Here is a 24,197-nt window from a genome sequence, read left to right on the forward strand (position 1 = left end):
CTAGAGCTTTTAAAGATAAAACTTAATAAAGCAGCTTAGTGTTTTAGTAGAATAAAGCTACCTAAACACTAGCTATAAGAAGACTAGCTTTCTAACTCTTTATAACTTACACTACCTGCGCTAGGTTCTAAGTAGACTTTAAAATAGCTTTAAAAGCTCTTTTTTATTTTTTTTACTTTTTATATTTTAGGCTACTGCCTATACCTTAAAATAGCTTTAAAAAACTAAAAAATTTTCCTTATAATATAAAAGAACTTATACATGTGTTAGTAAACTATACCCTAGTAGTATTAAACTATATTTATATAAAATTACATTTTTTATTATATAAAGTGTAATACTTGCATTTCTTTAATTTAAAAGACTAAAGAAGAACTTAACTTAAAAGCTATAAGTAAAGGTGTAGGCAGCCTAAAAGTAGATAACTTAAAACACCTCTAAAAAGGCTTTAAAAAGAGAACAGAGCAGCATAGTAATTTTCTTTAATACTATAATTAGTTAGTAGACTAAGCTATAAGATGTTAGGTGCATAATAATACTTATAAAGTAAAAATTTAGATAATAGCTAAAAAAAAAAAAAACCTAATAACATTAACTAGACTATATAAGTAAGGTAAGTAAACACTTATTACTATAAATAATAAATTTACTATATTAATAATAACTATACTGCTAGTTACTACTAAATAAAAACATTATAACAAAGGCATTATATTAGTATTAGGTTTTTAGTTTATTTTTTAGTAATAGGAAATTTTAGTTAAGATAGTTATACTTATTATATCTTATTTAAATTAGTTTTAAAGTAGTTTTAAATACTTTTTAAACACTATAGATAAGGACTATTAGCTTATAAAAAAGAGGGTAGTGTAATAATTCTACAAATTATTCTATCTTAGGTTGCTTAGATCCTATCTAAAGGGTCCCTGTATTAGCCCTAACTATAACTTAACCTAGTCCCCTGCAGTTGCCTCTATTCCCTTATGTATTTAGTTGCACTTTGCCTCTATAGCTAGCTTAGTAGTTTTCTAATATCCTTTTGTACAAGGCCTATAGGTGTTAATAGCATTCCCAGGTTTAGAGTCCCCACGCACTCCCATATGCCTCTAAGTGGATTCCCTCCGCATTTGGACCCATTGTCTTGCCTGCGCCGTTACACACACCTAAGTTACTTACTTTTACTAAGACTCTACTAAACTACTCTTCTTACACTAATGCATTCCTAACAACACTACTTAGACATGCTAAAAAAAAACATTAGATATAGCTTATGCTTTAGGCTTTTAAATAAGATGTAACACTTTTAAAGTAAAATACTATAGCTATATATAAAGTCTTTTAAAAAATAATACATAACTAACATACTAAATAACTTTTATAAGCTAATTTTATAGCTAACTTATAAAGGCTAAGTAATAATAAAAAGTAAGTAATTATTAAGCACATACTTAAGCTATATGTGTAAAGATTTTTCTTTTAGCTAGTAGCTATAGCTAATATAGCTAATTCTTTATACGCTAAGTATAATCTAGGCTATGTTAGCATAAACTAGCCTAGTATGTTTATAAAGTGTTATCTAAAGCTTAAAGTAAAGTTTTAAGTATAAGTATAGTTAATAAATATCTAGTGTATTATAAAGCCTATTTTATTAAACTTATATGTGTTATTATTCTAGATGCTATACTTAGCTTTAATATTCTTTATAAGGCTAAATGTAAGAGGTATCAAGCAGGAAATACAGGTCACAGAGAGGGAATGCAGGATAGGGGGGGTAACGAGAGTAAACCTTAGGGTCGGAGGCAGAGGTACGGAGGCCAAGGAGCCTATATACCCCGTGCCAAGCCCTTAGGGTACTCAGGGGTTGGATAGCTATAACATAACTGTGACACTAAACTAGCTTTAAATTACTTTAAAATTCTTATAAAAAGCTTTTTTATAGTTATACTTACACTTAAACTTTACTTTAAGCTTTAAATAACACTTTATTAACATACTAGGCTAGTTTATGCTAACATAGCTTAGATTACACTTAGTGTGCAAAGAATTAGCTATATTAGCTATAGCTACTAGCTAAGAGGAAAATTCTTACACATATAGCTTAAGTATGTGCTTGTCACGGTATCCTCCCCGGATCCCAGACATAACCGTATCGGACGCGTACTAGAGTATTATTAGTGCACGTCTGACACGAACACAACACGACACGGACATGAACTTAAGCACAAACCGCCTTAACACTAACTAAACCTAGAACAGGCTTAATTTATACCTAAAGCGCTTAGACTTCTAAGCTAAGTATTTAATTGCTAATTTCCTCCTAAACCTTCCTGTTCCTCACACAACGTCTTGTACCTACCATGATACCTCACATAGTAATTGAACTAGACCTCTGTGAAGCTCTATAACCTTACTCGTGCACAATCGTGACAGTGCTTAATAATTACTTACTTCTTATTATTACCTAGTGTAACGGCGCAGGCAAGACAATGGGTCTGAATGCGGTAGGAATCTACTTAGAGGCATATAGGAGTGCGTGGGGACTTAATGACCTGGGAATTCTATTAACACCTATAGGCCTTGTACAAAAGGATATTAAAAAACTATTAAGCTAGCTACAGGGGAGGTACAACTAAATACATAGGGGAATAGGGGTAACAGCAGGGGGCAGGGCAGAGTCGGGGCTAGGTTAGGGTCGGAGCTGATACAAGGACCTTCCGGAGGTTCTAAACAGCCTGAGATGGAACAATTTATAAGAATTATTACAGTATCTTCTATAAAACTTTTAGCATATTCTAGCGCTTTTCTTAGTTAGTTTTAGCTTTTTTTTACACTAATAGTTTATTAATCTTTATGCCTTAAGTGCCTAGTATACAGTGGCCTTAAATAGTAAGTGTAAATGTGTTAGAAGCCTAGCCCTTTTTATAAAGTTTCTATACTAAATTTTTAGCTACCTTTAAGCAAAGTAATAAATCTATTGCTTTTTTTATGTTAATAGTATAAAAGAACGCCTAGAACAAGGCGGTAATTTAATTATGTAATAAATGCTCTATTAGTAGATTATGTTGTACACACACCTACGCAATACGCAAAATTTAGTTATTATCTCCTGCTACAAATAACCTACTTTATACTTAGAAATAATTAGAGCGTGTGTTGCAAAGGTAAGTTTATGTCCTTGTTAGCAATTTTTACTTATTTTCTAGCTAAAAGAACGTTGTAGCTTTGTTTTATAGTAGTAAGAATAATAGGGGTTAATACGCGGTTGCGTGTTTTAGTAAGGAGCGCACAGACTATAGGCACAGACTTTTAACGTAGAACTGTATGTTACTTAAAAAGTCTTATATCTTATTTAAAAGCTGAAAGTGTAAGCTGTATCTAATATTCCTTTAACATGTTTAAGTAGTATTGTTAAAAATGCATTAGTGTAGAAAGAGTAGTATAGTGTAGTCTTAGCAAAAGTAAGCAAATTAGGCGTGTAAGCAACTCGCCTGTGGTGTACGTTACTACTTTACCAGTGTAAGATATGCTATGAATTTATGTAGGGGGGAGGACGGGGCTCTGTACCACTGCGCCAATACAACTAAAAAGGTGCGAATAATCAACCAACAGTTGATTCTGCGTAGTTACAGAATAGTATATATACCTGTTGCGCGTAAGGACCCGTACAGCCCGCTTCCGGCCTTACGATGCATTATCCTTTGTAAGGACTAGCGGCCTTACAGTAGGGCTGTGAGGCGATCCGGTCAGCCAAAGGCAGTGAACTTGCATGCGGTTTAGCCTGGTATTTCTGATTCGTGACTTGGTTGCACGAATGCCGGAAATAGCCAAAAATTAATCCAAGACCCTTGACCGAATGTCTTGATTTGAAAGGCTGAGCGGTTGCCAAGAGTCGCACCTGAAGTTTTTAAATGGCAGCCAGAACTGTACCTTTTGACCTACAGACCTCTCTCAGCCTTCCACCTATTGTTTCCATTTAGCTCAGGGTTCCAGAAGTCAGATTTGTTAAGAGCAGAGCGCGCGATTCTACACCATTCGAAGATGAGCTCAAGCCGGGACCGTTTTTCATGCGTAATCGCCAGTCTTATGGCCATCTCCTCCATCATCAGTTGGACCCTGTTTGTAAACCACCTGGTCAAGACAGCCCATGTCAGTCAAGGAGCAGACTACTGGGTTGATCTTGCCCGACATCAAACATACAGCCTGTGTTATAACGGCTGCAATGACTGTCTTGATGTCGATCGCATTGAAGGTGCCTGCCTCATGACCAGGAAAGTTAACATACCGGGGGTTGATTGCGATGCCAGCAAGATTTGGACGTGGGCGGATCGATATCCGTTGGAATGTCTGGTGGCTGTTGGTAACATATACAAAGATAAAGCACTTTGGTGGAAGAAGTTTTGGTTAGGAACGCTTTGGCTGCTGAACACTCTCTCAGTGGTTGTATACAAGGTTGTGTATGCAATATTGGACCCAATTTTAGACAAAGCACAATATCGTCCCGTCCAACGGCCACGTCGAAATAGCTCCACACCACTCCTCACCGCTTTCACGGTTTCTATCCTGGCAGTCACAATGCTCCCTTCTGTATCAGCCTATCGGTGCACGCAAATGAGCCCGGCTTACGATCAGCACTTCATAAATGCAGACGGATCTCTCTACGGAGTGATTCATGGATGGCTCTCGAATTGCTACGATGAAAGCTACTCATGCGGAGAGTCATGTTCTACAGCCATATCGGACGGAAGAAAATCATGCGATCCGATATGGTGTTCTCTACCTCGTCTCGATAAACCTACTTCCTATTATGTGGATTCTGCTGCGCACCGCGTGATGAGTTGCGGTTTTCAGCTCACTAAAACTATTCCTGGACTAGTGGACAAGCGAATTGCAAATCCGAGGATCGAGGGAAAGCTCTGGGTGAAAGTCTCAGTGAATCATTTCAACGGGTCCGATGGTGTATTCGAGCAGGTGCAATGTCTTTACGAGATGGTGGAACCGCCGTGACATAATATATCAAGATTATTCGGTCTGAACGCTACGTTTAATAAGGAATGGCGAAAATATTCTAGCGAAATGCATGAAGGGGATTCCAGGCATTAAACCTTCAAAGCGGGGGAGTCCTAATGCAGCGCTCGTGTTGTACAGGATTATATTGGATCTCGCATTTATTTCTCCAGCCTCTAAATAGAACTGCAGAATTAAACAAGTCAAAAAAGGTAAACTTAGAGCAGATGTCTAGAGTTGCTAATAATTATTTTGATTAACGATTTGTTAGAGTAGTTTGAAGTCTTGCCAAACAAATTAAATAAAGCGGACCTTGCAAATTCTCCAAATCAAATCACGGGAATCTATTTAATCAATTTGTTTAGTGTAATAACTAGATTAGGTTACCCTCGCCAAAAGATTGTAATAAAAGAAACTGGAGAGGCATAAAGGCTAGGACCATAGATAGTAAAAGCAAATACGAAAGGCTCTAGGGAAGTGCACTAGAAAAGAACTTAAACGAAGTAGAAAGAGAAGGGTTTAAAATAAGAATCGAAAGCCGTCTAAATTAATCTCAACTAAAACTAGCGGATTGTTATGTTCATATAGTTAAGAGTCATATTAATAGCATCACAGCCTGCCGAGGTAAAAAGAATGATAAGGCGGAAACTAGGAGGCCACGTAGCATGGTAGCAGACTAGAAAGAGTGAGATTTTGATCGGTGACCGGAGATAGGATAGGGTAGCGGGCTAGCGAGGCGTAGAAAGGGGTGGGCCGCTTAGCAGCAGAGGCATTAGGGTAGGGTTAGGGAATTAAAGAAAAGAGAGATGAGAAGGAAGTCTGGCGACGGGAGAGCGAGCATCTTATAGACGCCAAAAGCGGCGGGTTGATGGGGCGAAGAGCGATGCCCGATATAGAGAAGCAAGGGACTACACTAAACTAGAAGAGGGAGTCCCCAGACAGAGATTTCAGCTTAACTTTTCTACAAACCCTGTTACCTTGAGTAGCGTAGGCGGGTTGTTAAGTTCTCTAATAATTGATTAGTGTAAAGAGGTACTAGATAGCGAGTAGAAGAGTAGTGTTTTAGGTTCCTATACAAAAAGCGTAGTCCTAATAGGATTGCAAAGAGGGAAACAGGCCAAAAAATAGGCTAGAGAGTGTAGGAGCCTATCTAAGTTGCTCTAAACAGAAGGGCAGACAGGTGCCTGTTCATCAATATAGAGAAGGACTTAATCCTAACAAGCATGGGTATTTAAGCAAGAGCTACACTTGAACACTTAACAAAGGATTATTGCCTTAGTGCTGGACTAGAGATATCTTTGTACAAGAAAACGCACCTATACAAAACCGCAAGTACACTAAGAATACACTAAGAAATTACTTCAAAAGTCACCGGATCTACCTACTCGAATAGCCTCCTAATTCATCTGACCTTGATATGACTGAGTACCTCTAATAGGCGCTTAAAAAGTAGGTCTATGAGCTCCACCCTAGGCTCGAGAGGATGAGCAATGCAGAAATAGCTAGTACGCTCTAAATACTGATCTGGGGGAGGCGTAAAGAGAAGTACCTAATTCACTCATAGGGAAGTGCATTAAGAGCATGCCCCGTCAATTAGCGGTTGTAAGAAAGGAAAAGGGCTGGCAAACTAAGTGCTAAGCTGTATGAGAGCGTACTTGATCTAAAGCCGTTTAAAATCTTACACATGTACAAACTCTATAGACCTCTGCAGCTTTAAAAGTATTAAGGGCAATCTGGCAATTTCTTTGCTTACAATTAAGTTTCCAGGCTATTGACGAGCGACTATATTAGTTACCGCAAGCCCTGTTAGAGTGCAGAGATCCTGCAATGTGCATGTGGTCCAGCAGGCAGAAGACTTGAATGGCAGTAGCTAACTCACACATAATGCATATCATGGCTAAATATGCCATCTATAGTGAAGTCTCGCGCAGAGATCTAGCTGCCCTCTTTGCACGTAAGTTGACTCAGCTTGACATCCCGCTTAACAAAGTCCATCCACCCTGTCCAGACCTCTGAAATTATCCTCACACATATGTCCTATCCACAAAACTCTGTATCATACCCTCCGCCGTGGCCTCATACTCCCTTAACTCCACCTTACCCCCCTTCTCCACCGTATTTGCCTGCACAAACACCTTCCTCGGAGTCTTATTCCTCAACACCGCCGGCCTGACCTTATTCTCATAAAACGGCTCCACATCTGTAATCTCCTCATACAGCTTCTTCGCCGCATCCACATCCGCCGTACTCTTGTAGATATGTAGTTTCTGTAGATAGTCTTCCACGGCCGGGCGTCCTAGTTCTAGAATTTTAGATCGTTCGAGGCGAATAGTAAGATCTGAGAGATCGTCCGATTTGTACTCAAGTTCGCAGAACTCGACACCTGCGCTGAGGAAAGTGCGTAGGATGGAGTAACGGGCCTGCATATGCGCCTGTCCCCATTTCCTAGACTTCGGGTCCCAGAACTCGAGTGCTGCGACCCCGGCTCTGGCCATGGAAAGATAGGCTGCATACAAGATGTCTCCAGCTTCAGAGTTGATATCCTCTTTTCCGTCGCCGAAGCCAAAGATGGACAGGATGGAGAAGTCGCAGCTTAGCGCCATGGCGACGCATTCGGCGCGGCATTCTTCGTATGATGCTGCTATGCTGCCGAAGACGGAGCCCCAGGTTTGGCCCGGCTTATAGAAGGTTGTGATGGGTTTCTTGGTGATTGGGGAAATGGGAGGGTTCTTGATGTCGAAGTTGAAGGTGCCGGGGGAGGTTTCTTGGAGGAGTTTACCGCAACCATGACCGAGGAGCTCGTGAAGTCCAACCTGCACTTCGAAAGCAGGGTCACGGCATTTCTGGTAGACGGCGAGGTCCGTGTCTTTGATGAAGGGGATGGGTTCATTGGGGGCTTTGGCAGAGAGGACGTTACCGAGGGAGACGTTTTTGAAGCCGAGATTTTGACGAATGTCGTCGTAGTTGGGAATGTTGATTCCTGCGGGGATACTATTTGGGCATTTAGCTAGATGGAAAGGGAGATAGGGATGGGGATTACGAACCCACTACCGGCGAAGGTAAGAACTTCGAGCGAGGTGAAGTCTGGGCTAAGGAAGGTATCCTTCTCAAAGCTTGAATCCCAGGGCAACAGTGGAATCAACTTAGGAGCAGACTCAACAAGCTTACCAAACGCCCTCGTTCGCTCCTTGTTCACCATTGCAACGAAGCCCTCCCATTCACCTCGGATGCCGTGAGGATCGCGGTACGTCTCGATGAAGCCAATGTCGACCTCAACCTCCGGACCCTTGTCCTTAATCCACCACCTCTGGCTCTCCTTGAATGCTTGTAGCGAGCCCGTGCTGAAACTTTTGACATACTTGGTTGTCATGTTGGCCTCGGTATCATTTGCGGCATACTTGTTCGCCTTCTCCATATTATCCGCAATCGTCTTCATCTCTTTTGCATAATCGCCAAACACTAGCTTGACCTTCTTCCCATCACCCAGCGTCCACTCGCTTTCCTTAAGATCCCTCTCCATATCCGATGGGTTATTCAGCGCCGATGCAATCAGAATCTCATAACCCTCGCTTGTCTTCCTGACTCTGGTGTTCTCCGGCAACAGCCCCTTGCTCTCCATGAAATCGGACACAGTCGTGATCTCCCCCTTCGTTATATCCGGGCTATCGGGATAGTATGTGGAAACATGTCCAGAGTCTGGATACCCAAGATGCAGCTTCCCTACGTCCTCACCTGCATATATCGCACCCTTGAACTTCTCAAACAGCTCCAACGTCTCCGGGTACACTGTCGCCAACGCCTTGAGCTGGCGAGGCTCGATGCGAGGTACGAACTTGCTGTCACCAAAGGACTTGTAGTTCCCTAGGTTCCCAAGGAATTGTGCAGCGTAGTTGAGGTATGCGGAGAGGTCGTCAGAAGAGAGACCAGCCTCTTTGGCAGCGGAGGAGTAGTCGCCGGAACATTTTTTGTGCAGAGTGACGATGAAGTCGTATATGGGCTCGGACTCGGGGGAGATTTGACGGAGGACAATGCGCGTTCCAGCAAAGCAGGCGCTATGAAGTCTACTTAGCGAATGATGTTCTCACAAATGTTATTACCCAGAGAGTTGTGATGTACGTAGAGATGTAGTGAGCATAAAGCTTCTCCTTCTCTCCTAGCGCTTCAAAGTGAGGCTTGATTGACAGCGGGACAATGGTAGGAGGGCTATCTGCCAGATACTGCTTCAGGGATTCGGTGTTCATATTGGCAGCACCGGACCAAGTCGGAGTGGAATCAGTTCAAAGCTGTGTTTGGGAGAGGCAAAAAAGAGCCCTGGAACCCAATTGATTTATGTAGTTGAGACGAAAGAGATCAGGGGCCTATTTGGGAGAAGGAGAGGTGTGTAGGTGTGAGCAGGTGCGGGGAGCTCGAAGGTTGCCTTGCAGGGCGGGATAGCGGGGTGGCTTGGCGCTCAACACCATGCCAAGCATCACCGCCCTCGTTGCATTGTGATTTCCCCTGCATCTTATCACCGAATGTAGAGCATAACAGGAGGTAAGTCTTAAACAGAGATTAGTACCTTGCTAACAGCTTTTTTAGTAAGAGGTTTAATAGGTAAAATCTACTCGAATTATGTCTCAAGTTAAGTTACAACATGCTGCCCACTGAACTCTCAACTGCGAGCTATAACTTGTGCCAACAAAGACAACTTTTTGGGTGCAAGGCTGCCATAACCTGCAATTCTTCATTCATCAATGATCCAGGTCCCTAGGTAATTGCACGACAATATGGATGTACACAATTGCCCTTGCATAGTGGGGCTGCTTGGCTTCAACACTCTGCCAAGCATTCAACAAGTGAGAAGATGGAGGTGGGATGGCTTCATTCAAAGTCCTCGCTTCAACACCGCAATCTCAAGCGCCAACGAAGCGCCTCCCTCACCTGCGACACTGTATTGCATCTGGCGTGGAGGAACTCCTCAAGTTTTCAGCCCCCAAACTGCACTGCAATTAGCAGCGTCAACGAAGGAGTACATCGTTGATAAGGTTGTTAGTTCCAGCACATAATATTTTACGCAAATTTGTACTGCAATCTCAAGCGTTAACAAAAGGCTAGATTATGTGCAAGGCTATTAGATGTGTAATACATCAAGGGTCCCAGAATCTGTCGGTGCATGCCTTAAATTATATTTTGAGCTCATCATTATCGTACAGTACATTGCCAACCCAATCCTCCGCTATGCAATTCCAAAATTTTCCGAACTTCCCATCCTATGATACACAGATCCCGTCCTATTACATTCCTACCAATATCGACACGACTCCGACAACCACCAACAAACCCCACGATACAGACATCCCCGCCGCCGCACTCTTGTTCACGCTAACGACCTCGGGTGTCCCAATCTCCTTAACCCCATCCACCTTACAAACTACCTCACACCCTTTCGCCTTCCTCTTCCATTCATACATTCCCTTCCCCATACCATCATCAACTGCCTTAATCTCTGTCCCACCCTCCAGATCTAGCGCCACTGCCTCCCTCTTCTTGTTCCCACCACCGGGTCCCCCCACAGGCCCAGAAGTATTAAACACCAGCTCAATCCACTGGATCTGGAACTCCGCACTGTCACCCACACTCATATTCCCACTCCACTCCCCACCATCACTCCACATATTGATCACCACCCCACTCGGTTTCCTCGGCACCGAATACGTATTGGCAGCCACCTGCTTCCCATTCAAAAACCAGTAACTATTCTTCTCAAACCAATCAATCCGATGCGTCTGCCACTGATCCCACGGCGCCAACTTATCCGGGTTTTTACTCGCGGCCTGGACCTCATTCCCCTGCTTGTCCACCGCTGGCTGGTTTGTGTACCTCACCATATCCGTCGGATCATCCGTCAAGATCTCAATGTCTGTTTCATTCGTATCATCGAAGAAAGTGAAAAACCCCGCAACCGCACCCGCAGACCCAAGAACCCGCGCGTACATCCGCATGCTGCAGTGTAGCACGTTCTTTTGCTCGTTTTCAATTTCAGCGGCGGATTGGAAGGATTCGAGACGCGAGGTTCGTAGGGTGAGATATGTTAACGGGTTTTGTGTGGAATTGTCTTGCAGGATGTAGACGTTGGCCGGGGAGTTGGTCATGGCGACGGGAAAATCGGAGGTCGCAGGTTTGCTCCAGTTTTGGATGCCCCAGTCGACATTCCAGGCTGGGCTGTTCAAGATCTTGGTATCCCAGACTGGTTCCGCGCCCGCATCTTGCGTGTCGTTGACGAAGGGTGGTGATTGTGTGAATTGGCCGGCATGGTCGGCGAGATTGCGGAAGTCGAAAAACCGGTAGTATTGGAAATATTCAGGGGTATTGGAGTCGGCGCCCGAGCTGATGACATAGCAGGAGCAGTTTTGTGAGTTGTCTTTTGGAGTGGTGTTGTTTGTGGTGGTGTAGTCGGAGAGGGTGGGTTGGAGGAGGAGGGAGAGGGGTAGGAGCAGTGAGCCAAGAGGTGGGAGGGTGATCATGACGATCAATCGACGGCGAAGCAGTTTATTATGTGGAGAAGGGAGAAAGAGTGGATATTGAAAGTAAGAACTAAAAACGAAGGACTTGACAACAACGCGTAGAGGTGAATACCTTGGAAAATTATTGTAAAAGCGAGTGAGTGGTATGAGGAATTAACAGACAAAGACGAAGGACCGAAGTCAATCAAAAGTCAAAATGCACTGTCAGCAATCACATATATTTCAGTGATTATCCAGCAGCCTCATCTCAGAAGTCCGACGACAAAGAGTGAGGCGCATGCATTTTCAACCTTGTTTCTAGTCCCACGTCCTCACGACACTGGCCTGACGTTTCGTTTTCTCTGGATCTGTGCCCTATTGTGCCGCCCAATCGACCCGACACCTGGGTGGCTCAGCCCCCAATTCACATCCCAAATCGAATCCAGACCTTTTGCTTGCCCCTGAGCCTAGCTTCTTTTGTCTAGCAACGTGATCTGAGAACCTGCAAGCGCTTCCCCAGAATGCGGTCATGACCAGTGGAATCCCATTTGGGTTTGGAAATTCAAGCAGGGTATTTGAAAGCGATGTCACGCTATGAATCATGGGGCTGAGAAAAATAGGAGTGATTTAAATCTCATCATGGAATGGAGGCTGTCAGGGGATTGCAATTGCAAACAAGAAAAGCCACACGGATCACCTTGCTTGGGATGCTGGATGCGGCATGCAGGAGAAAAAAAAGGAGCCCAGCCACACCATGCGCCGATGTGATCCGTGGCGGGTGGATCCTTTTGCAATACCTCTCGAAATAGCCTTATCCGCGACTATTGGAACTTGGGCGCATATGATGGCTTTGCTAGTGGGCGGGTGCATATTAGCGTGGAATTAATTCGGAGAATATATCTCGTCCTGGAGGAGGGCTGGGTTTTTTTCCTTAAACATCGCTGCGTTAGCTAAGCTACAATCCTTGAAAAAGGCTAGCGTCGTAATATTCCTGAGCCGGGCATGTCACTGCGTACCGTCAAACGGACAAGCTATTGAACAAAGTCAAGGAAATGTTGGTATTATATCTTCATCGTACTCAAAACAAGAATTACAAACATCGCGGTCCTGGATAATCAGCCGGAGACACACAGAGACGCCCCCTGGATTCCCACTGAAAGCTCCTCTACCTATCGCAAGGTGGGGATATGACGCATTGCTCCACTCAATCTTTTCACTGCTCTTCGAAACATCCGAATCGCTTCTTTTTCGTCTTTTGAAACCTTCGCCGAAGTCCCGCTCGGTTCAGCATCCTTCTTTTGCACTCTAACTAACCAACAACGATTCAACATAGCCAGGAGATTCACGTCCGTCCGTCCGTCGACATTTGTAAGGACCCGATGTGGGATCCGAAGATTGGGTGGGAGAAATATGTGACAAATGCGACGGGGACATCTACCGATTCGCAGTCAAGGAAAGGAAAACAAAAATATATCCAGAAACACCGATTCCGCGACTTGGTCGATGGGGCGTAAATAAAAGAAGCAAAACAACTATCCTATTCTCGCTTTAGTCGGGAACGTGAGGAAGCCAAGTGAAATTCCCTGATCTTTATTTGCTATGACACACTTCGGATGTTGGTGCGCGATGGCCGTGGAAGAGGCTGTGCATACTTTGACACGGGAACCATGTCGTTGGTGATCTCGTCTTCGAGATGTTCATCATCGTGCTCAACGATGCGCGTTGGGACGTCTGGGACATCCTCATGTGGTCGATGCTGCAAGCTATGCCTGTCGGGTGTTGTTGACGAACTTGCGATCGACATGGAAGTGCTCGACCTGTGAACAAGATCTGGGGTTGGGGGGATGCTGGAGTTGCGACCTGGGCGAAGACTCATATCATCGTCGCCGAACTCACTGCCTTGAGTGGACTGTGTCCTTCCGCCATTTGAAGACAACTGGCCGACGCTAGCCCGACGCTCGCTGTGACTATCGTCGTCGGTATCAGCCTGCTGGGCAAGCTGGAGGCCTTCGACGGCAGCAGCGCACTGCTCCGAAATATTTCGGATAATATACGCAATGGCGTCAGTCTTGTCACGGAGATGGCGGTCGGCAACATCAACCATGCTGAGAGTCGAGTAGCGCTTGGAATTGCGGCCAACTGGACTGCTGAGTAAGCGATGTTCCATGTCTGGAGTGACATCCTCACCCTCGAGATGCTTGCCATCCACTGTGCTTGCTCTCGATTCATTGCGGTCCTGAACACCAGCAACACCACGAATAGCGCCAACCCCTGAAGCATCCTTGACAGCGATGCGTGTGCTGGATTGCTCGTACTCTTCCTCGTCTTCTTCTGGTACATCCTCGAAGCCCTCTTCGATGTAGTTGGAAAGCTCAGGGTTCCCATTAAGCGACTTGACAATATGCTCCATGTGGTGAGTTTGACCTTCAATAAGTGCGCGAAGATGGAGAACAACGCGTTGAGCCTCATCGCGTTGACGAGAAATGGCCATATTGGTGTGTTGAAGGGCACCCAGTTCCTTCTTGTTGCGCTTCCTCTCGCGTTCGAGCTCTTCGGCAATATCTTGCTGGAGGACGAGAGCCTCCAAAGCATCGTCACGCTGCTTCTCTGTGCCCGACAAACGGACGGTAAGACGAGCAGCATCGTCCTTCTGCTGGTCAATAAGACCAGTAAGACGACGGTTCTCACGTTTGTGATTTTCGATCTTGACTTTGAGCTCCTGTGTTTCCTTGGTGAGCTGCTCAGCGAAGGCTTGGAATTTGAGAAACTGTTGCTTCCAGCTCTCAAGCTCTTCGACCAAGAAATTGTTCCTCTTAGTGACTTTGGAAAGCTCGGTGTCCATGCGACCTTTGAGGTTGATGAAATCTTGCCATGCCTCCATCGCGTCACGGGAATATTGATTACGCTCCCTGACGATCTCGTTCAAATGGCGCATTGACACCTTGGTCATCAAGGGCTTCTTGACGGAACCTCCGAAAATGGCCTTCACACCCGTGTTTCGTCCCTATGAAAGAATCAGTGATACATCTTCGGTTGGTATTAGGGTGTGCGACTAACCAATTTTTCGCACACGTGGTCCATGACAGTCATAACAGCATCTTGATTCCACCAGTCTGGATCCTGGATACTTTCCACCTCGCCACGCATCACGATAATCTGACCGGCTGGAATGAGCTTACCGCCTCCGTACGCAGACCGTAAATGTTGTGGAACACCAGTTGGTGAGACATCACCATTTAGAGCTTGCGTAAGTCGGTTGATCATCTTGGATCTCTGGCCAGCTGAAAGTGCAGTGGGTGGGCTTGAAGTCAATACGAAGTTGCGATCCAAGTCAACCACCAGCGCATCTGTTGGGGCCGTGAACAGGGAGCGGCATTCGGAGGTTACACCAAGGATGTATGGGCCCGGTTCTTGTACTAGCTCCTTGACATGACGTGCATGAACGACGGGAACATACAGACCACTCCATTCGTACACCCTGACACAGAATCGGACAGTCTCAGAAGCAACTGTGAGCATCGCAGGGTAATGACTAACGAAAATGATTCGTCGCGTTGGTGAAACGGCGGCTTCCATAACCCCGACAATATTGGGGATGGAAAGGCATGTAAACAGTGGCCACATGGCGAAATTCTGGAATCCAGTGGGCGACGAGGGGAATTGGTAACACAACGCGTAGTCTTTCATGTCGATTCTGACCAAATCGTTAAGTCGCGGGGCGGGGAAGCTGAGGATACGGGAGACCTCCTCGGCGTGAAAAAGATTGGTGGCTTTGTTCCAATGAATCCACATGCCACGGAGATAATCGCCGAGCAGATTATACAAGGGATACCGGGAAAGGAAACTCAGACAGTACGGGATCCAGTACGTTTCGTCGCTGTTGTCGAAGAAGTCGGGCTCGATGCGCTTGCGCAAGTCGCGAATGGTCTCGGCCCTCTTCTCATCGGCGCGGGACCAGACGCGAAGAGCAATGCCATAGAGAGTGTGCGACGAGTCTTGCTGCAAGACAAACGAGTGGTGAACGCAGTGAGGCTGGCTCCTGCCTGTGCAAATCTCAACATCGTGAGGGAAGCAAGCCTGGGATCCAGGGTCAGAGCGAAACTCAACGGTCGCGGAAAAAGGAAACCTACCCGCATCGCGGCGTGAAGAGACCTTGCAATCTCGTTATCTTGCTCCAACCTCGGGCTGCTTCCTAGAATCTCTGGAAGCCAAAAAGTACCAACCGCGCCTTTCATGTGTCCAATCTTCCCCTGACTCGGAGCGGGCGCCTTTACCCATTGAGATGGCTCTCTTCCCACACCACATACCATATAAGCGTGGGTCAATGTCTTGGGGCTCCTCTGGCCCTGTTTAATGTTCAGAGTTGAGGGTAACGGCTGAGTAATCCTTGAGTGCAGGGAAGAAGTCCTGCTGGGGATAATCAGGCTGGTGTCGCCTTGGCTAGTGGAGGGTCGCTCGCCAGTGCGAGGACGCAGGCTTAGAGAAGGTGCCATTGCGGGAAAGACGGGCGTCGAAACTGATCTTCAAGACAACGTTGGCCGTGCGTGGAGGCAAAAAGTACGGCACGAGTTATAGAAGCAGCTGCTAAGAGGGGGGAGCGGACATTCGAACAAAAAAGTGAATGATAGAGAGCGTGAAGGGCAGACAAACAGCAGCAGAGCGTGAAGAAAGCACTCGAGGTGCAATTGAAGGCTCTGAGGTCACCTTGCTGCAGGTGGGCAGTGAGGAGAGGTGCAGCAAGGGAGGAGGAGAGCGGCTTGGGTGCTTTTGGGGGACATGCGGCAGGACTGAGGAGGCAAAGCTCGGGCGCTGGAGCTTGGGGGAGAACATCCCGAAGTGGCGCTAGCGAGGGTAGGCTTCACAAGTCTCGGTTCGATAGGAAATGACGGCCTGTTCCCTGCCAATCCGCTCGCGAACAGGGTCTCGTCTCCGTGCAGAAAGGATATGCACGGCGCGCCCAGGGGTTTCGACGACGACGCCAGGAACGTGCATCGCCGTGGGTGATGGGACCTTATGCTCCGTGTGCAAATAACGGTGTGTTCACAGCTCGGAAGAACCGAATGGCCAACGGGCGCGAGGAGCGGAGCGAGAGTGACAAGAAACCGAGTCAAATGTGTTTCTCAGCGGAGCGTGCAGTCCGTCGCAATAACTTCAGAGTAGTTATATTGCATCACGCACGCTGCGTGTGATGTAGCGCTGCCGGAGACATCACCATCTCCCAACACCCGTACCTCTGGTACCACGACTCGTGCAGGACTGCAAGACCACAAATCACACGGCAGCTCGCCCGCTTCGTCCGTTCCCCGGAACAGAGAGGGACCTGGCCGCCGCGGCGATAGCCTTGGTTTTGCTCTGTGATACCGATTAGGGATGAGGATTGACTTCTTGTGCACGGCGCCATGACTTGCTGTCTGCAGTGAGTCTTCGGCTGCCCATGATGGGCCATGCGCATGGAGTCTTTTCCATGAATGGGTCATCCCACGGCTAGCCCAGCGATCAGGCCCCTGAGAATCGCGGATTCGTTTTCTAGCTTTCTGTAAGAAAGCCCTGGACGTGATGAGGGATCACTGACGATCAATTGCCGTGGCATTTGCGGCGTGTTTGATCCCTCCGAACGTTTTCGCAGCAACCTGGGCAGGGTTTGTTTTGAGGGGAAGCGGGTCGTGAGCTATTTTACTCGTCTCCTCAGGCTGTTGACAACCCTTTTTTCATGCAAACTGCCAACGACAGGGCTTCAACGTCGCCATCGATAGGGGCAACGTTGCTCTCGAAGCGTGCTGGTCAGGGTGTGAGGGAGAAAGCTGAAACGTCGAGCCTTTGGTGACGCTAACCGCAGAGGAACAACGCGCTCGCCGACTAGCTTTGATCTACAATTCAGTAGTCTCCACAAGTATTACCCATCTTAAACGACTAATAAGACCGCTGGCATCTTCCATGACAAAGTGACCTCCTCTTCTTGCTCCAACACGAGTCCGACGTCTCCAGAATGATCATCGCCTGGATTAGCCTGGGAGAGGGTGGATGCGCCTCCGCACCATCTGTTAAGGATCTCCCAGCCTTGGGCTGCAGGAAGAAGTAGTGTGGCGACCACACAAACTCACAGAATGATGAGCGATGTTAGCCAGCAGTGCGCACATCGCCCGTGCTGCTTATCCACCATTGGCCTGCAGGAGATCTGCTCTCCCCCAAAGCCGAGTCCGTGTGTGCATGCAGCGCAGTGAGGATCGGTTGATCCGAATTGGTCACAGAAAAAAAGTCAATTTCTATGCTCTGGAAAGGCTGGAGCGAAAAAAGCGCTCCAAACCCTCACCACCACTAAAGCTGCAACACAGCAAGATCCACGAATTTCATTCCCAGATCTTCACAACGTAGAACCCTCCAGTTAGCTTCTGAAGCTCCAATCCGCGTTAGCTAGCTTGACGGCGTATTGGAGGGGAGAGAAAAGCTCCGAGATGCAACCACGCCACAACCAAACCTCCCCGGCTCCTTCACCCATCGCCGCCAAGCCCATCACAACTCCGTAACACACCATTCATCTCATACCCACTGGAACCAGCTTACCATCGTAACTAAATTCCACTGCCCGCGCGCACTACACGGCGGCTGCGCGTTCTCCCTTTCCGTCCGCCACCCTCCTGCCAACCATAATCGTCGTTCGCCGTCCCGAAATTCTGCAGCATCTCATTTTCAGATTTCGCGTCTGTCATCACGGAATCTCCGATCAGCCCATATGGCCGATGAAACGCTGCTGAGTGATTTATGTAGCATCTGGTGTGTTTTGAGCACATCTTCCATGTCTTCCATGACGTTTACACCTTGCCCATGTCCAATGTCGTTGTCATCTATCTCTCCAGACCCCGCTTTCATACATAGACTAAAACAGACGTTTCAATTTGCGCAACCCACTGAGACATTCCCAACACTAAGGCTGACAGAATCTAGCAACAACAAGAAATCCAAGTACTGTTGTCCAGGCTGCGCAGCTCGGACCTGCTCGCTGCCATGCTACAAGCGTCACCAGCAATGGGCACAGTGTACCGGGAAACGAGATCCCACGAAATATGTGAAGAAATCTCAATTAGCCACTCCCGCTGGGATCGATCATGACTATAACTTCATCACTGGCATTGAACGTGGGCTAGACAGAAAAGAGAAAGATATCCAAGATAGAGGACTTAGTGTCGCCAATGCAGCCCGGACCGGACCAGGGAAGGGAGAAATCACAGAGCAACGATACAAAGCCGCCGGCGTGAATGTGATTCGAGCTCCAAAAGGTTTGAGTAGGCAGAAGGAGAATAAAACCCACGCCAGTTCAAAGTGAGTATTGTCTTTCTATCAACGCCCTTCACCCTGACCGTCTCAGGAAAAACATTGTATGGACCGTTGAATGGATACGGGAGGGCAAGGCTCGCCTTCTTTCCGAAACCTCAGAGGTCCTTTCACTCGCTGCGGCATATGCCAACCTTGCTGGACAAAAGCCCAACAAGAAAAGGAAACTAGAGCCCGACTTGGATAAAAACACTGAGCTGGAGAGATCCCAAGATACTCGAGGTATTTCTAAAGACAAATCCGGACCGCCCCAAATCAAGGTTGAGGATGAAGAAGTGGAGCGTCCGACTCCCAGACGATCCTCCTCAGAAGAGCTGTCACAAATTAAGATCGAAGAAGCATCTGGACCCGACGCCGAAGTGGCACATCATCTTCACACAAACCCTGATATCGATGATACAGACTCCCAATCCCTTCATCATCGACACAATTTCTTCCTACTAAAGCCCCGAACCAACTCCACTAGTCACGTGCTCATTCCTCTATCTGCGTCGGCGACTCTTCGTGATTGTCTCCAGGGTCGCACGGTTCTCGAATTTCCTACACTGTATGTGCTCTCAAGCGCTCCCGATAGTCTTCCAAATGGGTACTTGCTGGAAGAGGAGTACAATAAACAAGAGCGAAAGGAGCGAAAGGAGCTCGAAGAAACTCTGAAGGCGCATCCCGAAGCCCTGCGGGCTTGCAAGCACGAGAATACGGAGGAAAATGCGGATGACGCGGTAGACAACCAAAAAATTCTCGATGTCTTGAAAAAAGATTTAGGTACAGGGATATAATCTCACCACCATGGCTTAACAGCGATGCTAAAGGTCGTACCTTTCTAGCATTCCAAATCAGTTTATTGAGCCCCTTGCACCTCCTTCACCTTGGCCACTGGTGATGAATCGAGCAAGGCGTATCTTCCACCTTCCTTTTCCATCATCAATACGAAGCCTTCTTTCCAAATCCAGTCTCACTTCCCGCCCCCCATCACCTCTTCAGCCCAACATCCCACTATTACAAAAGCATTCTCACCTCACGTCCCAACCAGAGGCTCGGTTCGCCTTTGAGGTACGGTTTCCTTGCTTTTCTCACTGTCGTGCTTGTCACCGTTTCATATTTCTTTTGATGATGTCTCCGTACCTGCAACGGCATCACATTCCAATAATTTTTCAGCCTTGATCCCCGCCCCCGTTCTGCAGAGTTCTCCGCAAACGGGCGACGCCCACGTGCAAAAGCAAAAAACCGTTGAGTCGCTGTGGCAAGTTGGCCAGGAACGAGGTTGTTTAACCTTGGTCGCGAGCGACTGGGGTGAGTTGCTTTTCAATACTAGGATACGGACATGGGGACCGGCGATGGGCAGGTGGGAAGGATCACTTTGGGATTCTGTCAAATTAAGTTGGCTCTGTGTCACAGAAGTTCACGTCTTCGAGACGTTCTAGTAAATACTACAATCGCTAATGATTCGCTGAAATTAGCGGTGTGTTTCCTCCATATTTCACTCAGCTGACCTTGAGGGCAATACAGATGCCATCACCAGCAGCTTCGTGCTGCCCGCACACTACTTACCTATTGTCTATCTGCAGAGAGAGCCACTATGTTCGTTGGTTGACGCATCCTCCGAAAATTTAAGTTATAACTTAGCAATCCACTTAACTCCTTCCAATCTTTGTCTACATACGTAACTGTCAATCTAGCTTTAGTTAGCTATAAGCATGCTCTTCGCAGCGATCGAGCTCGCGCCCTAGCAACGTAAGAGGATACAAAAAGAGACTTTAGACGAGGGGTAGTCGTCAGAAACTTTCGTGCTATGTCGAATTTCTATCCTCCCTTTTATCAACCAAAATCGCGCGCATCCAGGCCCGTTTAATCGTGCAGGTCTCAAGAAACTCCTAGATTCAGTCTCAGCTCTCGTGATTTTTCACGTCTCTTCCGATGTCCCGCTTCTCAGCTCATGGACAACGACCTCCCGCTCCAGCCATTTCTGTGGTATCTGTGAGTTACATGATTCGCGATCGCTTGCGTTGAACTGTACTTACGACCAAAAATCCCACTAGTAGCGTTCTGTCCAATATAAAACATCTCTATCGGAAAGTAACACTTCTTGTAGTCCTCCAGCCGTGCACTCTCATACCATCGACTAATATTACCAAAGTTAAACATCACACCTTGACCAAGCTAACAGGAAATAGGTTCTTCAAAAAAGGATCTTACTTACGTCGAATTACCGAACTTCTCTCCTTCTACCCAACAATACATATGCGGATACGTGGCACCAGTCTCCAATCTCTGCGACTTGGTAGTCGGCTCCCTCCAACATGGCAACGTATAATGCGCCGTATCACTCCACGTCGAGTTCCAAAGTAACGGGCTGTTGTCCACTAGATATGGCTTGATAGGCCCACACCACGGGAGCTCGTCTTGGAAATCAATGTGTTCCGCTGGGACATTGTCTTCGTCTACATAACAGTCTTCAACAGTTCGCAGAAACAATCTTCCAGAAGGATCATGCATGGTGTTGTTCTGCCAACAGTAGAACGTGTAATTGGACTTGTCATACATATACTCGACGCTGATGCCGTAGCGGTCGGGAAACTCGGTGCATTCAGAGACACTGCCATCGCGGGTGATGAAAACAGTGTCGGGCCAGCGGGTGGGGGAGTAAACCGGGGTATAGCCGTGTGGGCGAGGATCAAAGACTTCGGCTGTGCGGGTTCGTCAGTGGACCGAATGGGGCAAGTATGGGAAACTGGGTAAGTCTTACTCCCATTAGGTGTTATGAAGCGCTTTGACTCTGCGATTAATGGTGCTGCAGTGACATGTCGAACACCCGCAAGAAACTGCAGAAGAATAACAACGGCGATGAGCATTTTGTTGAAAACAAATCCAACTATTACAAATATCTAATACTAGGCGCGCAATGATAGCATTTTCTCCGCAGCCATCTTATATATCATTTTCCCACATCCAAACAACAATATCAGCATCACGTGCGTGCCGGCTCTATCTCCCTTTCGGGGTGAATAACCGCTCGTCGGGATCCTTCGAAGGATTTTACCATCGAGAAACTACGTACCCTACAATATACTCTCACGGGAAAATGCTAGTGTCTCCTGTCCAATACGTAATTCTTGTTTAGTTATATGAACTCGGAATCCGAAGCTAAAGAATAGGCTCGAAGCTTGCGTCACGATGCAGGCTTATTGTACTGCCCCTTGTCACCTAACGTGGAATATGACAGGTAATTAGGGAACAGGGCGTTACATCTTTTCATATTCTGTCTAATATTAGCAAAAAGATTGACTAAAGAGCTCTAACCTATGCTTTTCCACGATATGGGATAACATGCTCTATGTAACTGGAAATCATTATTGAGAAAACTTACAGGTATGTTCGGCTGGTTTAATGAGCAATTGTTCCTTTGATGGTCTCTAGTAAACTGATCATATTACTTAGGAGCGCCTAATATATACGTACGTGTTGAATGGACTCTCTGCTAGCTAGCACTTGGTGTCAGCAAATGCGTACGAGACAGAGAGGTTTGCACGGTGTAAACATCGCACAGGGGTGTTAAGTAACTAGTGTTAATTACTTCTTGTTATTTCTATTGTACAAAGGAAAGGGGTTAATATAGTCCTAAACTCTGCGCACAGATCTCTGTGCACAGGGATCTAGGCGCATCTAAGCTACGTAACTATTAACTAGGCGCCTAAATATTACTATTTAGATATTAGCAACTTTTTATTTTTCTTTTATACAAAACTTGCCTTATTTACACATATAGTAAATAGGTTGCTGTAGGGCCTTTTTTGCCTATTTTATATAGGCTTAAGTTTGTTAACTAACGCTTTAACTTTAATAGTTAGTTAGTTGTACAAAATTAGTTTCTTAAGAGTAAAGTTTAGCACCTTTTTTATATAAGCATTTATAGAGTTATTCTTTTTATTAATTTACTTAATTTTTATAATCTCTCTCTTTTTATATAATTCTTAAATTAATATAATATTAATTATAAGTTTTTTTTATTTATTATTCTAAGCTTTATAAGACATTTATATAAAAATCTTAAATTTATGCATAGTATAATAGGTATAGGAGGTATTCTAAGCATACATGTAATCTAGTTAATAGTTGTACTTAGTGTAATTATGTAGTTAAATTCTTCTACTATTCTGTACAGCTTACTAGCTAAGACAGAGCAGGTAACATGTTTACACTTAGAGAAGTTCTAGTATATAATATTACTTATAATTTTAAAGTTATATAAGTTTCTAGTTTACTACTTAGTTTTAAAAATAATAAAAAAGCTAAGCTATAAACTTAGGTTTTTATTATTTATAAATAATTTATTAGTAAAAATAAATAACTTTATATAAAAAAGATTAAGAAGTACATATAATAATTCTTTATTTTAGTTATTAATTTACTATTAAATTTATATATTTAATGCCTTAATATTGTTATATAATAGTAACACAACTTAAGCAGCAGTAGACAGGTTAAATGCTGCCTTAGGTTAACATACTAATGCAATATAGGCACCTTGCGCGCGCTATTTAACGTACTTCTGCGCAGCATCCTCTACCTTAGACTCTATTATGTGTAGATTCCTAGCTTAACTTTTTTATATAAAAATAATATTATTTTATATAAAGTAGATTTTTCTTTTATTAAATTTAATAGCTTAATTATATAATAGTATAGTCTTAGGCTTTACTTAGAAGTTAGCTTTAAGTAATTTTTTTTATATAAAATTAGCTATAATAATACTAAGAGTATTATTTATTTATAGTCTTATAATACTAAGCACTATTAAGCCTTTATATATAATTAATAAGCATAGATTATATAATAAGGTTTTTATAAAAAGTCTATTTTTATAATAGTTGTAGTATGTTTTAAACTAATATAAGCCTAACTCTGCTGCGCTGTATAGTAGTTATACAACTTTAAATATTATGTGTAAAGAGAAGCTTTTATAGAGTTCTTTTAGTAGTTATATAAAAAAAGTGTAAACAAGCTTATCTATTAATTATATATATACTTAGGTAATATTGCGTAGTTTATAGTGCATATTATATAAAGCTATTAGTAATAAGCTAATAGCTAAAATTAACCTTTAACTTATTTTTTAAATTATAGAAAACTATATAAAGATTTTCTTTTTCTTTTTATCTAAATATTTTATAAATATAAGTTATAACTTTTTATATAGTTTTATTAATTTTCTTTTAACTTTATATATAAGTTAAAGGTTAAAGATTTATCTTTTATAAATTAATAAATTATATAAAAGTACTTTAAATGTGCTATTTATAATTAGACTTTTTATTTCTATATAGTCTAATTCTTTAAATAGTCTTCTAGGTATTATAATTACACTGTCTATATAAAGCTTAATTA

General features: G+C 44.7%; 8 protein-coding genes across 8 annotated transcripts; 3 read left to right on the forward strand and 5 right to left on the reverse strand.

Moving 5' to 3' along the window:
• The first annotated feature begins 4,026 nt into the window (after positions 1-4,026).
• On the forward strand, positions 4,027-5,212 carry BDR25DRAFT_384625 (uncharacterized protein). Its single transcript, XM_033697888.1, has one exon. The coding sequence runs from the start codon at positions 4,039-4,041 to the stop codon at positions 5,002-5,004; it is 966 nt and encodes a 321-aa protein (XP_033540150.1). The 5' UTR covers positions 4,027-4,038; the 3' UTR covers positions 5,005-5,212.
• A 311-nt stretch (positions 5,213-5,523) lies between these two features.
• Positions 5,524-6,587, reverse strand: BDR25DRAFT_362857 (uncharacterized protein; the record flags this gene model as incomplete). Its single annotated transcript, XM_033696635.1, has 6 exons — positions 5,524-5,567; positions 5,618-5,652; positions 5,682-5,760; positions 5,832-5,922; positions 6,416-6,528; positions 6,563-6,587. The coding sequence occupies 6 exons, from the start codon at positions 6,585-6,587 to the stop codon at positions 5,524-5,526; spliced, it is 387 nt and encodes a 128-aa protein (XP_033540151.1).
• Positions 6,588-6,854: 267 nt separating this feature from the next.
• Positions 6,855-9,392, reverse strand: BDR25DRAFT_273151 (dipeptidyl-peptidase III). The gene is made up of 3 exons (XM_033687346.1): positions 9,121-9,392; positions 8,049-9,056; positions 6,855-7,995 (listed from the first exon to the last, which is right to left on the reverse strand). Exons 1-3 carry the CDS (start codon positions 9,243-9,245, stop codon positions 7,029-7,031), a joined length of 2,100 nt encoding a protein of 699 aa, XP_033540152.1. The 5' UTR covers positions 9,246-9,392; the 3' UTR covers positions 6,855-7,028.
• A 756-nt stretch (positions 9,393-10,148) lies between these two features.
• BDR25DRAFT_307786 (concanavalin A-like lectin/glucanase) lies at positions 10,149-11,759 on the reverse strand. The gene has a single exon (XM_033690903.1). The coding sequence runs from the start codon at positions 11,505-11,507 to the stop codon at positions 10,278-10,280; it is 1,230 nt and encodes a 409-aa protein (XP_033540153.1). The 5' UTR covers positions 11,508-11,759; the 3' UTR covers positions 10,149-10,277.
• BDR25DRAFT_362862 (uncharacterized protein) lies at positions 11,538-13,000 on the forward strand (the record flags this gene model as incomplete). The annotated part of the gene is made up of 9 exons (XM_033696636.1): positions 11,538-11,570; positions 11,612-11,643; positions 11,699-11,856; positions 11,903-11,975; positions 12,024-12,072; positions 12,145-12,257; positions 12,296-12,407; positions 12,460-12,758; positions 12,820-13,000. 9 exons carry the CDS (start codon positions 11,538-11,540, stop codon positions 12,998-13,000), a joined length of 1,050 nt encoding a protein of 349 aa, XP_033540154.1.
• BDR25DRAFT_113784 (uncharacterized protein) lies at positions 12,940-16,278 on the reverse strand. The gene is made up of 4 exons (XM_033683617.1): positions 15,617-16,278; positions 14,544-15,563; positions 13,674-14,490; positions 12,940-13,625 (listed from the first exon to the last, which is right to left on the reverse strand). The coding sequence occupies exons 1-4, from the start codon at positions 15,977-15,979 to the stop codon at positions 13,084-13,086; spliced, it is 2,742 nt and encodes a 913-aa protein (XP_033540155.1). The 5' UTR covers positions 15,980-16,278; the 3' UTR covers positions 12,940-13,083.
• A 1,699-nt stretch (positions 16,279-17,977) lies between these two features.
• BDR25DRAFT_113795 (uncharacterized protein) lies at positions 17,978-19,864 on the forward strand. The gene is made up of 2 exons (XM_033683618.1): positions 17,978-18,803; positions 18,850-19,864. The coding sequence occupies exons 1-2, from the start codon at positions 18,217-18,219 to the stop codon at positions 19,589-19,591; spliced, it is 1,329 nt and encodes a 442-aa protein (XP_033540156.1). The 5' UTR covers positions 17,978-18,216; the 3' UTR covers positions 19,592-19,864.
• Positions 19,865-21,008: 1,144 nt separating this feature from the next.
• BDR25DRAFT_362865 (uncharacterized protein) lies at positions 21,009-22,352 on the reverse strand (the record flags this gene model as incomplete). Its single annotated transcript, XM_033696637.1, has 8 exons — positions 21,009-21,499; positions 21,559-21,684; positions 21,760-21,824; positions 21,876-21,975; positions 22,017-22,075; positions 22,127-22,213; positions 22,272-22,294; positions 22,323-22,352. 8 exons carry the CDS (start codon positions 22,350-22,352, stop codon positions 21,009-21,011), a joined length of 981 nt encoding a protein of 326 aa, XP_033540157.1.
• Between the last annotated feature and the right edge of the window lie 1,845 nt (positions 22,353-24,197).

Source organism: Lindgomyces ingoldianus, assembly GCF_010093535.1.
Source record: "Lindgomyces ingoldianus strain ATCC 200398 unplaced genomic scaffold BDR25scaffold_60, whole genome shotgun sequence".
NCBI classification, from domain to species: domain Eukaryota; kingdom Fungi; phylum Ascomycota; class Dothideomycetes; order Pleosporales; family Lindgomycetaceae; genus Lindgomyces; species Lindgomyces ingoldianus.

Excerpts from the sequence above, each read along its gene's own strand:
- BDR25DRAFT_384625 (XM_033697888.1), top strand. The coding sequence starts at position 4,039 with ATGAGCTCAAGCCGGGACCGTTTTTCATGCGTAATCGCCAGTCTTATG.
- BDR25DRAFT_113795 (XM_033683618.1), top strand. The coding sequence starts at position 18,217 with ATGGCCGATGAAACGCTGCTGAGTGATTTATGTAGCATCTGGTGTGTT. Across the intron at positions 18,804-18,849 it reads AAAACCCACGCCAGTTCAAA|GAAAAACATTGTATGGACCG; the intron begins GTGAGTATTGTC and ends TGACCGTCTCAG.
- BDR25DRAFT_273151 (XM_033687346.1), bottom strand. The coding sequence starts at position 9,245 with ATGAACACCGAATCCCTGAAGCAGTATCTGGCAGATAGCCCTCCTACC. Across the intron at positions 9,057-9,120 it reads TATGCTCACTACATCTCTAC|CGCCTGCTTTGCTGGAACGC; the intron begins GTACATCACAAC and ends TAGACTTCATAG. Across the intron at positions 7,996-8,048 it reads CTTACCTTCGCCGGTAGTGG|TATCCCCGCAGGAATCAACA; the intron begins GTTCGTAATCCC and ends ATGCCCAAATAG.
- BDR25DRAFT_307786 (XM_033690903.1), bottom strand. The coding sequence starts at position 11,507 with ATGATCACCCTCCCACCTCTTGGCTCACTGCTCCTACCCCTCTCCCTC.
- BDR25DRAFT_113784 (XM_033683617.1), bottom strand. The coding sequence starts at position 15,979 with ATGGCACCTTCTCTAAGCCTGCGTCCTCGCACTGGCGAGCGACCCTCC. Across the intron at positions 15,564-15,616 it reads CTCTTCACGCCGCGATGCGG|GCTTGCTTCCCTCACGATGT; the intron begins GTAGGTTTCCTT and ends CCTGGATCCCAG. Across the intron at positions 13,626-13,673 it reads GGATGGCAAGCATCTCGAGG|TTGGCCGCAATTCCAAGCGC; the intron begins GTGAGGATGTCA and ends TCAGCAGTCCAG.